Below are 13126 nucleotides of genomic sequence, written 5' to 3' on the forward strand. Positions count from 1 at the left end.
AGGGGCTACTCTCTAGTTGCGGTGCGTGGGCTTCTCATTACGGTGGCTTCTCTTGTTGCAGAGCTCTAGGGCGCTCGGACTCAGCAGTTGTGGTGCACAGGGTCAGTTGCTCTGTGGGATCTTCCCAGATCGGGGATCAAACCCGTGTCTCCTGCATTGGTAGGAGGATTCTTTACCACTGAGCTACCAGGGAAGCTCTCTCTCTCTCTTTTTTTAAATTTGTTTTTGGTCATGCTGCACTGCATGTGGGATCTTAGTTCCCCAACCAGGGATGGAACCTATGCCCCCTGCCATGGAAGCTCAGGATCTTAACCACTGGACTGCCAGGGAAGTCCCAAGATTCCGCATTTCTGGTGAAGTCCCAGACGATGTGCACACTTCTGGTCCTCAGGCTGCAGTCTGAGAAGCGAGGACACAGAGTGGACAGTGCTTCCTGCATCTGGCACATGGGGGCCCTTGGGCAGCTGTGGCGCTCACGCCAGCTGCAGTGCTGGGGGCTGGCGGACCATCCCCAACCTCCGCAAGGGTTCTCACCTTGGCTTTCTCCATGCTCTAGGAACAATCATGGCCCCGGGAGATGCCCAGTAACTTTTATTTGGCTGTGCTGTGAGGCTTGCAGGATCTTAGTTCCCTGACCCGGGCCACAGCAGTGAAAGCATTGAGTCCTGGCCACTGGAAAGTGGAAGGGAAAGTATTAGTCGCTCAGTCGTGTCCAATTTTTTGTGACCCCATGGACTATAGCCTGCCAGGCTCCTCTCTATGGGATCCTCCAGGCAAGAATATTGGAATGGTTAGCCATTCCCTTTTCCAAGGAATCTTCCTGACCCAGGGGTCAAACCTGGGTCTCCTGCATCGCGGGCAGATTCTTTACTGTCTGAGCCACTAGGGAAGCCCTTAACCACTGCACTGCCAGGGAATTCTCATTACCATTTGTTTAATGAGGGTGATAATCTCAATGGTTCCAGAAACAACTTCTCTCTGAGCTCACACTGGGCTTGTGTGATGGGCTGGGTGCTTTGCTGATTCAGTTGTTTAACTTATTGTCTTTTAAAAAAATTGTGGTAAAATACACATAACTTAACATTTATCAACTTCACCATTTTTACAAGTACAGTTCAGGGACACCAAGTACATTCATACTTCTCTGCAGCCATCTCTCCGTCATCTCCCAAGCACTTCATCTTGTCAAACTGAAACCCCGTCCCTGTTAGATACTGACTACCCCTAGCCCCTGGCAGCCTCGTCCTTTTGGTCTCTGGCTTTGATTGTTCTCGGTACCTTGTGTAAGTGGAATCATACCATATTTGTCCTTTGTGTCTGGCTCATTTCACTCAGCACGTTGTAGCATGTGTCAGGTTTTCTTTTCAAGATTGGATAACATTCCCTGTATGTGTATGAATGGACACTCAGCCCATGGATACTTGGGTGTTTCCACCTTTTGGTGCTTGTGAATAATGCTATGAACGTGGGTGTGCAAAAATATTCATTCATATCCCTGCTTTCATTTCTTCTGGGTCTATACCCAGAAGCAGAATTGCAGGATGCTACAGTAATTCTATGTATAATTTTGTTTGTTTCTATTTTTTAAAAATTTTATTGGAGTATGGTTGATTTACAATGTTATGTTAGTTTCAGGCATATAGTTAAGTGAATCAACTATACACATACATATATTCCCTCTTTTTTAGATTCTTTTTTCATGTAGGTCATTACAAAGTATTGAGTAGAGTTTCCTGTGCTATACAGTATGTTCTTATTTATGATCTATCTAATATGTAGTGTGTATATATGTCAATTCCAATCTCCCAGTTTATCCCTCCCCCTCCCCCCCAAAAAACAGGTTTGTTTTCTACATCTGTGACTCTGTTTCTCTTTTGTAAAAACAAGTTCGTTTGTGCAATTTTTAAAAATTCCACATATAAGCAGTCGTTATCTTTGTCTGCCTTACTTCTCTCAATATGACAATCTCTAGGTCCATCCATGTTGCTGAAAATGGCATTATTTTGTTCTTTTTTATGGCTGAGTAATATTCCATTGTATATCTGGATGACATCATCTTTATCCATTCCTCTGCTGATGGAAACTTAGGTTTATTCCACCTCTTGGCTATTGTAAATAGTGCTACAATGAACACTGGGGTACATGTATCTCTTTGAATTATGATTTTCTCCTAACACATCACCAGGAGTGGGATTGCTGAATCATATGGTAGCTCTGATTTAGTTTTTAAAGGAACCTCCATAGGTTCCATGTTCTCCATGGGCTTCCCAAGGTGGCGCTAGTGGTAAAGAACCCACCTGCCAATTCAGGAAAAGGAATATAGAATGTGTAACTTTTTGAGGCACATACTTAGCTCTTTTAATTCTTGTGGCATTCTTACCAAACACAGTATTGCTTCTTTTTTACAGGTGAGGAGACTGAGGCTCGGGGAGGTTAATTAACTCGACCAAGGTCTAGCTCAAAATAGCAGTTGTTGCTGTTGTTTAGTTGCTGAGTCATGTCCAACTCTTTTTCGAACCCATAGAGTGTAGCCCACCAGGCTCTTCTGTCCATGGGATTTCCCAGGCAAGAATACTGGAGTGGGTAGCCATTTCCTTCTCTAGGGGATCTTCCCAACCCAGGGATCAAATCCCTGTCTCCTGCTTGGCAGGGATGAGTGCAAACTGCCTACAGGCTTCCTTCTGCCCCTCTGATCTCTGCCCCCCTCTCTTGGGGACAGTGCTCTGGGCCTCAGCTGACCCCTTGACTTGGTGGCCCGTGACTTCCTCTCGGTCTCCAGGCTCCCTGAGCTCTCTGGGGGTCCTGTCCACATTCCTTTTCGCTCCTTTTTCTCTGGAGACCTTGATCCACTGCGCTCCCAGCTCTCCTCCCAAACACTCCCCTTTCCCTCCAGAAAGAAGTGCAGATCAAATTCCACGTCCTGCTCACCTCCTATGAGCTCATCACCATCGACCAGGCCATCCTGGGCTCCATCGAGTGGGCCTGCCTTGTGGTGGACGAGGCCCACCGGCTCAAGAACAACCAGTCCAAGGTAGGAGGTGCTGAGCACTGGCCCCTAGAGCCATCTGGGTGGGCTGGCCACCCTGTGCCCCCTGACGGGCCCCCTGTTCCCCTCTAAGTTCTTTAGGGTCTTGAACAGCTACAAGATCGATTATAAGCTGCTGCTGACAGGGACCCCCCTTCAGAACAACCTGGAAGAACTGTTCCACCTCCTCAACTTCCTGACTCCAGAGAGGTTCAAGTGAGTCAGAGGGGCTGGCCGGGGAGGCGGAGCGAGTGCAGTCAGGGAAGGGGCATCAGTGCCTGTCCGGCTCTGGGGCTGCTCGCTGGGCCTCAGTTTCCCTGTCAGTAAAATGGGAGTGTTAGCAGTGCACTGGCACAAGCTGAGCGCTTGAGGAACACCTGCTGGTGGTCAGCCTGTGATTTTTCACTGACTTTGCCCCAGAAGACCTTGGGGGTCCCCCTTGGTGCCTGTCCCTCCCCCATGCCTCAGATTATCCCTGTCCCTCCACAAAGACCTGAGTGATCACATTAGCAACAGTGCTGGGAGGCAGAAGACTGGGGGTGATGGTGGAAACGGGGGTGAAGATGGAGCTCCAGCCTCCTTGCTTACCTACCCCCATGTTCCTGCTTGGAAAGGGGATTCAGGGTAAAAAATGCTGATTTTGGAGTCAGGAGATATAGACTCATGGGCAGGCTGGACCGTATAACCATGGGCACCCTCCAGCCTCAGTTTCCTTCTCTGTAATATGGGTAAGGGTCCTAGAGACTGCATGTCCAGGACAGCTTTGAGGACAGGAAGATAGCCTACGTGGCTGAGACAGCTGCAATGTGTGGGGGTGACCCAGGCTTAGATGGAGACTGGAAGAACACCAAGGGCAAGGCCTGTGCTCCCTGGCCCAGCAGCCAGCTGGCCTGCCTTCTGACCCTCTGGCAAGTGGCAGGGGGCTGGTTGGCCTTATCCCCACCCTAGTCCTGGCTCCCTCTACAGAGGGCTTTGGCCTCCTCCAGGCTGTCATTCCAGTTTTTTCTTGCAGCAACCTGGAGGGCTTCCTGGAGGAGTTTGCTGACATCTCCAAGGAAGACCAGATCAAGAAGCTGCACGACCTGCTGGGGCCGCACATGCTGAGGCGGCTCAAGGCTGATGTGTTCAAGAACATGCCGGCGAAGACTGAGCTGATTGTTCGCGTGGAGCTGAGCCAGATGCAGAAGTGAGCGGCCTGCCCTGGGTCCCCTGGGCCTGTCTTCTCCCAGAAGGGCCTGAGTGGGCCTTCCTGGGCCACTGCTTGGGGTGGGTGGAATGGCCTTTGGCCTCGCCCTTGCCTCCACTCAACTGTTGCACAAGCTCCCTTCTTGGGGCCTCTTCTTAGATTTCACTGATCAGAGTTGGGGCTGCCAACTTTGTCCTGTCCCCCAGTAACTTGCTGGGTGATGTCAGGCCTGTGGCTTCACCTCTTGGGGCTCCCCTTGGTCTCTCTGCAACTGTGCTTGGCTGCTAGCTCCCAGCCTCCCTGCAGAGCAGAGTGTCCTCTCGGAGGCTGGCATGGCCAGGTGCATGCAGACTGCCTTTCCTCCTTGCTTTGTGACAGGAAGTACTACAAGTTCATCCTCACGCGGAACTTTGAGGCGCTGAACTCCAAGGGGGGTGGGAACCAGGTGTCACTGCTCAACATCATGATGGACCTGAAGAAGTGCTGCAACCACCCCTACCTCTTCCCCGTGGCTGCTGTGGTAGGTCCCCCATGGCCACTGTGTTAGGTCCCCTGTTGGCTACTGCTGTGATAGGTCCCCCGTGGCTGCTGTGGGAGGCCCCCATGGCCGCTATGGGAGGTCCTCTGTGGCTGTTGTGGTGGGTCCCTGTGGTCACTGTGGTAGGTCCCCCGTGGCCGCTGTGATAGGTCCCTGTGGCCACTGTGGGAGGCCCCCTGTTGGCTACTGCTGTGGTAGGTCCCCCGTGGCCACTGTGGGAGGTCTCCTGTGGCCACTGTGGGAGGTCCCCATGGCCATTGCGGTCGGTCCCCTGTGGCCGCTGTGGTAGGTCCCACATGGCCACTGTGGTAGGTTCCCGTGGCCACTGTGGGAGGTCCCTGTGGCCACTGCGGTAGGTCCCACATGGCCACTGTGGGAGGTCCCCATGGCTGCTGCGGTAGGTCCCCGTGGCCACTGTGGGAGGTCCCCTGTGGCTGCTGTGGGAGGTCCCCTGTTGGCTACTGCTGTGGTAGGTCCCCCCATGGCTGTTGTGGTAGGTCTCTGTGGCCACTGTGGTAGGTCCCCTGTGGCTGCCACTGTGGCCACCGTGATAGGGGCCCTTGGCCACAACGGTGAGTGCCTGAGGCTGCCATGTGAGGGGCCTGAGACTATGGTACATACACGTGGCTGCTGTGGGGGGCTTTCTGTGGCCCTCATGGCAAGTGTCATGGCTGCCATGGTGCCCCTGGCTGCTGGGACAGGTGCTCAAGCCTTCAGCCCCCAGTCCTCCCCGAGTATGAAGACTGGGAGGTGATACAGGTCCCCATCGTGCCAGAAGTTTCTGTAAACCTACCTCTGTCCAGTGCTCGGACAGGCCCTCTCCTTTCCTGGGCCCCTATGTGTGACCATAAAGTGATGGGCTACATCAAAGAGTTCCTTACAGCCTCAGGGATCCCAGGCCAGGGATCTGAGGGATGACCTGGCTGCATTCAGTCACTGAGGGAGTCAGGGAGGCAGGCCTGGGTGGTGATTGTGATGTGCAGTCGTAGGTGAGAGACCAGAGTCCCAGTCAGACACCTGGCCCCAGCCTGTGGTCTCAGGACCATCAGTGGTCCTCTTGGAGCCCCAGGTTTATCCTTTATAAAATGAGGGCAATGACAGCATCTCTCGAAAGTGAGGACCAGATGAGAAAGTCCGTGTTCGGTGCCCACATGGAGAGCCTGGGACACCAGTACTCATCACCCTCACAGCTGTTCTGGTTCTAATTTAAACCCACAGAGTTTATACCTCCCCACACCCCCACCCCACCCCCAAACAAGAAGAGCAATGCTGAGTTAAGCATGGAGGCTGTGCTGTGAGTGATGCAGACTTGAGCAACCCCAGGCTGCTCTCACCACTCTGGACCAGCAGAGCCTTTGAGCTGAGTGTCTTCCCAGCTGGGAGGCTCGGTTGGCCTTCCCTGGATGTGCCCTGCAAGACTGCAGAGGCCAGGTTAGAACCTTGTTGGGAAGGCCAGCTTGCCTCAAGACTGTCATCCATCCATCCACCTATGTCTGTGGTCTTGGTGGAGTGCCAGCAGCGGGAGACAGAGGCCAGGGCTGGCGAGTTTGAGCCCTTCCTGGGGACACAGTGCAGGGGGCATCTGTGTGGCCTGCTCGTATGTTCCTGCAGAGGCTGGCCTGACCTGGGCTTAGGCTTGGTGCTCAGCTCATTGCTGGACCCTCATCCCCACCAGCCCCTGCCGCCTTCCAGACTTCTTTGGTGGAGAGTCAGAGAGAAGAGGGGAGCCCCCACAAGACCCCACCTTGTGCTGTGTCTGCAGGAGGCCCCCGTCCTGCCCAATGGCTCCTATGACGGCAGCTCTCTGGTCAAGTCTTCGGGGAAGCTCATGCTGCTACAGAAGATGCTCAAGAAACTGCGGGATGAAGGGCACCGTGTGCTCATCTTCTCCCAGGTGAGCCGCTTGCAGATGGCTGACTGGCTTCTCCACCTCCAGCCCTCAGGGCCTGATGCTATCCCTATGTGGGTTGTGTGTTAAAAGACACTCCTCCAGGCCTTGGCATGAGGCAACCAAGGAGAGCTGGCTGGGTTCCAAGTTCAAGGCACTCAGGGCACATTGGCTGTGGGGACCAGTGTCCTCCCCACTACTTGACCCTCTGGCCTGCTCCTCCTGGAGCTTCTGTCCAGGCTGGGACAACAGCCCTCACCCTTCACCCCTGCAGCCCCACTTCTCATGAACCAACCCAAGGTGGGGCCCCTTGGGTTGGTTCACGAGGAGCCCTGTGTTGGGTTAGCTAGGGGAAGTCCTCTCTGAAGCTTGATCTTGAAGTTGCACTTGCAGCATCGCTTTTGGGGTGGTTAGAGGCAGGGCTGTCTAGCCTCAGAGATTTGTTCATCAGTGCACTTGTTCCTTTGTCCTTTTGCACTTGTCGTATGTCAGGCTCTGTGCTAGCCACAGGGGTCCAGCTCTTGTTCTCAAGACACTTAGTCTAGAGTGCGAAACGGAAGTAGACACATGTCTGTGACAGGAGTCAGTGATGCTGCTCAAGCCTGGCATGAAAAATGCTACCTGATAATAGGCCCGAGCCAGGTCCATTGTTCAAACTAGGGACTAAGATGTGGCTTCTCTGTGTACTCTGGATAAGAGTCTGCTGGTAACAGCTGCTCCTGCCTGTAGCCCCTGATCCCACCAGCGGCCTGCAGCAGGCCGAGGGATCTGGGGAAAGCAGATCAAGCTTGTGACTGTAGGCTGGCCTGGACACTGGATCCAGAATTCCCTGTGTTCTGTTTAGTTGCTGAGTCGTGTCTGACTCTTTGCGACCCCATGAACTGTAGCTCGCCAGGTTCCTCTGTCCATTGGATTCTCCAGGCAAGAATACTGGAGCGCGTCTACGGCCATACCACCCTGAACGTGCCCGATCTCGTCTGATCTCGGAAGCTAAGCAGGGTTGGGCCTGGTTAGTACTTGGATGGAAGAATACTGGAGCGGGTTGCCATGCCCTCCTCCAGAGGATCTTCTCAACCCATGGATTGAACCCAGGTCTCCCGCATTGCAGGTGGATTCTTTACTGTCTGAGCCACCAGGAAAGCCCATGAATACTGGAGTGGGTAGCCTGTCCCTTCTCCAGGGGATCTTCCTGACCTAGGAATTGAACCAGGGTCTCCTGCATTGCAGGTGGATTCTTTACCAGTGAGCTACCAGGGAAGCCTCCAGAATCCTCTAGCCCCCTAACATAAGACATGATTCTGAACTGAGGCCTTGAGGGACCAAGTAGAGAGAACTGCACAACTCCTAGAAGTGTGTGCAAAGAGAAAGTGAAAGAGACAGGGCCCTGACATCCAGAATGAGTCTTCAGAATGAGCCTGGCTGTCTAATGGTTAGAACTCTTCACTTTCACTACCGGGGGCCTGGGTTCAATCCCTGGTTGGGGTACTAAGATACCACAAGCAGTGTGGCATGGGCAAAACTCCCACCAAAACAAAAAACTCCAATGAAATAAATAAGCACAAGCAGCAAGAAATGAAATAATAACTAGAAAAAGTGTTAGTTACTCCGTTTTGTCCGACTCTTTGCGACCCCATGGACTGTAGCCCACCAGGCTCCTCTATCCATGGAATTCTCCAGGCAAGAATACTAGAATGGTTAGCCTTTCCCTTCTCCAGGGGATCTTCCTTACCTAGGGATGGAACCTGCTTCTTCTGCATTGGCAGGCAGGTTCTTTACCACTGAGCCACCAGGAAAGCCCCTAACCAGGGAAAGGATCTGCATAACATGGAAACAAAACATTTCAACAGATTAGATAAACTCTCAGCACTGTTGAAGAGAACACTGATGAATGGGAACCTGGAATTGAGGAATTTTCCCAGAATGCAGCACAGAAAAACAAAGATAAAAATGAGACATTGCATGGAAAACACTTTGAGAGGCTCTAGTAACTATTCAATATGTATCCATAATAGGAGTTGCAGAAAAAGAACTAGAGAAAATGGTAAAGAAGTCAGATTTAATGAGAGTCTGTACACCTAGAGAAAGACATGTGGTCTCAGGTATGAAGCACACTCTGGAGTACCAAGAACTATAAATAAAAATTTTAATATGAAAGGAAAACCTAGGCACATTGTAAGGAAAATGCTGCACTTTTCAGATCTTATACCTACACAGGAATGACAATTAATTAGACTGTCCTCAGATTTTATATCAGCAATAGAAGTGGCAAAAGAAAATGGCAATATCTTCATTACACTATGGGAAAATTGCAACTGATAATTTTATGTCTAGCTAAACTATCTCTCAGGATTGATTATGAAGGATTATGGGAGCTCAGAAGGGCCTGCCTTTCTCTTCGCATAGGGAGGAGTGAAATCAGGGAAGACATCACAGAGGAGGTGCTGTTTGAGTTCCCTAGGCAGTAAGGGGGTGGGAAAAAAGTCCAGGTAATCTGGGATGGCTGTGGGATACAAAGGAAGCACTGGAATATAAGGTCCAATGGACTGGCACCAATCTGTCAAGCCTAGAATGCCAAGATGAGAATTTGGGACTTTATTCTGAGAGGTGACAGCAGGGTGGCACATGCTCTGAGCTGTGTCTTAGGCAGAAGGTTGTGGGGCTGGTATGGGGAATGGGGTGGCTCTGGGGGTTGAGGTTGGAGACTGCATTTTTCTTCAGAGAATGGTCCCAAGTCAGGCCTGCCTGGGTCCCACCTGTCTCCCCACTCAGTAGGTTGCTTTGTCTCTCCCCAACTGTCATGAGGTCCCTGCCCATGATCCCTATGGGGGCCCCTCCTCTGGGGCAGCCCCTCAGGAATACCATGTCCCCTGCAGATGACCAAGATGCTGGACCTCCTGGAGGATTTCCTGGAGTATGAGGGCTACAAGTATGAGCGGATTGACGGTGGCATCACGGGGGGCCTTCGGCAAGAAGCAATTGACAGATTCAATGGTACCTAGCCTTACCCAGGACTTCTTGATGGGGACCCCTGTCTCTCCTCCCAGGCTAGGATCTTAGCCAGACCACCCAATTTATTGTCAGGTTAGCTACTCCTCAAACTGCTGAAGAAAGCAGACCCAACCTTAGGTCCTAGTAGCTGATAAAAAGAATTCATCCCATGGAACTTTCCAGGGGCCTGCTTGGGTGTTTAGAACTGAGAAATTAGGAGGAGGGCAGAAGAGGAGGAAAATTCCTCTGTTACTAAATGAAGCTGGTGCAGAGGGTCTGGCCAGCACCCCTGGGCTTCTGATACTGACACCAGCTAAAGCTGCAGTTATGAGCAGGGCTGAACAGGGCCTGTCCCTGCAATAGAGACTGCTGCAAGGAGGGACAGAGCTGAGCAGACTGCCCTGGGGGAAGGACAGAGGAAGGGGCAGGGCCACCCCAGCCCAAACTCTCCTTGGTGATGCTGGGAGGCTGGGAGCTGGCTCTGGAGTGGAGAGAATGTCTGAAGACATGGTCCAGCACCTCTTTAGTGGGAGGTGTTCAGAAAGATGAAGTCTGTTTCTCTGGGCTTGTGGCTGCTTCCTGCCTTCCACCCTCAGAGCAGGTTTGGGGCCCTGCCGCCCCCAAACCCAAAGCAGCGATTCCTGTTGCCCACTCATGTCAGAGGTAAAGCAAGTGTGGCTTCAGGATGTAGACGTGGTCCCAGTGCACATGGCAGTGGGGAGCATCAGGTGGATCGGGGACCTGTGTGCAGCTCAAGCAGGTGCCACGGTCAGTCCCAGGTCACTTAATGAAAGGCCAGGATGGGCCTGAGACCCAGCTGTCTTGGGGCAGTGGGGACTGACCAGAGGGCTGGCCTGTGCCCTGGAGCTGTGACCCTGAGTGTTCAGTGGTCACTCTGACAGCATCGCAGGTGGTGGTAGCTGGGAAGGCATGAAGGCTGAGCTCTGCTAACCTCCCAGGGGCCTGACCTTCAGGGGCTCTGCTGGTCTTTGCTGGCTGTTTGTAGTTTCTCTTTTGCCCCCCTGGGCTTTGAAAATCAGTTCATTCTCATTTTATGTCCCTCCTGTTGGGTCAGGGCTCGGAGTACAGCTGGGGGCTCTGTGGGGCTCAGGTGGGCTGCCCTGTCCCCGTGCCATGCCCAGGGGCCCCAGGCCTCTTCTGGCTTCCCCAAGCACAGCTGAGGCCGTTGTGGCCTGTGATGGGGGCACAGTTCCTGCCGCCTCCCTCTGGTCTCCCCTCTGCTCTCCTGCCTGCCACCCCCTTGTCCCCCATCCCGCCCCTCTGGGTATGCCCCTCACTCACCCCACTGGGCACCCGCCTCTCTTCCTCAGCCCCTGGGGCCCAGCAGTTCTGCTTCCTCCTCTCGACCCGGGCAGGTGGCCTGGGGATCAACCTGGCCACGGCAGACACGGTCATCATCTACGACTCGGACTGGAACCCGCACAATGACATCCAGGTATGTGACCCCGACAGCAGAACCTTCTCAGAGGGTCCCTTGCTGCCCCTGGCTCTGTGGGCATCCCCTCTCCCCCACCCCCAGACTATCTCAGGGCTTTACCTCTGCCTGGACCCACCTCGTAGAGTCCCAGCCCCAAGGGCCACCTGGAAGGTGAGCCCCCCACCATTGTACATAAGAGGAAACAGCCCAGGGAGGGCAGGGGATGTGTCCAAGAACATGCAGCCCTCTGTGTGAACATGACCCCTGTTCTGTCCCATCACTCTTAGGATGAAGGCCATGGAGGGAGTCAGGATGAGGGATCCTGGGACCCAGAGGGGGCCAGTTTGGGAACGACAGGAAAATAGAGGGGACAAGGCCTGTGGAGGTGGGGGGAGGAAGGGGCACTGGAGCTGGTGAGGAAGGATGGGAGGGTTAGGGGGTGTAGGAGCAGAGACACACTCTGCTGTCTCCTCCCCACCCTTCTTGGGACCAGGCACATACACACATTACACTCTTGGGGCACACATACAAACTCATGTCTCATGCACACGTGTGTGCACCTGTGTACAGTTGCCCACACAGACCTTATTACACTGGGTCAAGTCATGTGGATGCCTGATGCACAGAGCCTCAAGCCTGTCCTCATGTCTCACCTGTCCCTGGAGGGTAGCTATCCCTCTCCAACAGGTGGGCTCACAGCCCCACTAGTGGTCACTCCCTGGGAGGTGCATCCCCCACCTTGGCATGAGTGCCATCAGCGCCCTGTGTGGCTTCCCTACATCAAGTGCACTGGCCACACTGCCCCTCACACCTACCCCTGCACACACACAGGCACCCGGGCCCGCACTAGAGCAGACACAGGTCGGGAATGCAGGTGCCCTAGTGCACATACATCTCCACGGGCAGTCACACAGCCCATTCCATGCAGAGGGTGCTCATGAGCGTATTTGCATGCCTCCCTGCTTCCCCCCCACCCCGCCCCCTGGTGGCTGGCCTTGGGCCCCCAGTCCTCTGTTGAACACGGGTGCTAAGCTGCAGGTTGCCCCCAGGCCTTCAGCCGCGCCCACCGCATTGGGCAGAACAAGAAGGTGATGATCTACCGCTTCGTGACGCGGGCCTCGGTGGAGGAGCGCATCACGCAGGTGGCCAAGCGCAAGATGATGCTCACCCACCTGGTGGTGCGACCTGGCCTGGGCTCCAAGTCCGGCTCCATGACCAAGCAGGAGCTGGATGACATCCTCAAGTTTGGCACGGAGGAGCTCTTCAAGGATGATGTGGAGGGTGGGTGTCCTGGGTGCTGGGCATGGTGGGGGGTGGACCTGCTTGAGACCCTCCCCTCCCAGGGCACCCCCAGTGCCCAGTCTCTCCTCCTTCTGCTCCCCACTCCTGGCCAGGATGGGCAGGGCCAGGGTGGCATCTCTGGTGCTACCCCCCAGCCCTGCAACTCCCCATCCCTGTGTCCTATAGGCATGATGTCTCAGGGCCAGAGACCCGCCACGCCCATCCCTGATGTCCAGTCCTCCAAAGGGGGAGCCTTGGCAGCCAGCGCCAAGAAAAAGCATGGCAGCACTCCTCCAGGTAGGGGCCCTCCCAGCCCAGCCCCCAGCTCCTCCTGTATCCTGGATGGCTGTTCCTGGAAGGAAGTGGGCCCCCAAGCCCATTTTGTCAGGTTCCCTTGCCTGCCCCCCTCGGGTGCCTGAGGACCTTAGGTGGAGGGGCCGAGGGGCTGTGACAATAGAGGTTCCTCTCTGTGGTCACTTACTCTTAAGCAGCAGCCCCTGGCGGGGACTGGGAAGCATCATTGTCTGGAACCTGCTCTGGTGGGGTCCCCTGACTGCATCCTGACTGCCCCCAGGTGACAACAAGGACGTGGAGGATAGCAGTGTGATCCACTATGACGATGCGGCCATCTCCAAGCTGCTGGACCGGAACCAGGATGCCACGGACGACACGGAGCTCCAGAATATGAATGAATACCTGAGCTCCTTCAAGGTGGCGCAGTATGTGGTGCGCGAGGAGGATGGCGTGGTAAGCCCCGCTCCGCGGCCCCGCCCCTCGAGGAC

The 13126-nt window shown here is 54.3% G+C and overlaps 1 protein-coding gene across 2 annotated transcripts in view; it reads left to right on the forward strand.

Moving 5' to 3' along the window:
* Window positions 1–13126, forward strand: part of CHD5 (chromodomain helicase DNA binding protein 5) — a 68298-nt gene that overhangs the window by 33876 nt on the left and 21296 nt on the right. For both annotated transcript variants that reach the window (XM_043923289.1, XM_043923290.1), the window contains exons 16-25: window positions 2894–3031; window positions 3120–3241; window positions 4038–4211; window positions 4590–4731; window positions 6512–6643; window positions 9511–9628; window positions 10957–11081; window positions 12113–12344; window positions 12531–12641; window positions 12919–13091. In XM_043923289.1, coding sequence (XP_043779224.1) covers window positions 2894–3031; window positions 3120–3241; window positions 4038–4211; window positions 4590–4731; window positions 6512–6643; window positions 9511–9628; window positions 10957–11081; window positions 12113–12344; window positions 12531–12641; window positions 12919–13091 — 1467 coding nt within the window. The remainder of the gene's footprint in view (window positions 1–2893; window positions 3032–3119; window positions 3242–4037; window positions 4212–4589; window positions 4732–6511; window positions 6644–9510; window positions 9629–10956; window positions 11082–12112; window positions 12345–12530; window positions 12642–12918; window positions 13092–13126) is intronic.

The sequence above is a fragment of the Cervus elaphus genome, chromosome 14 (genome assembly GCF_910594005.1).
Source record: "Cervus elaphus chromosome 14, mCerEla1.1, whole genome shotgun sequence".
NCBI lineage: Eukaryota > Metazoa > Chordata > Mammalia > Artiodactyla > Cervidae > Cervus > Cervus elaphus.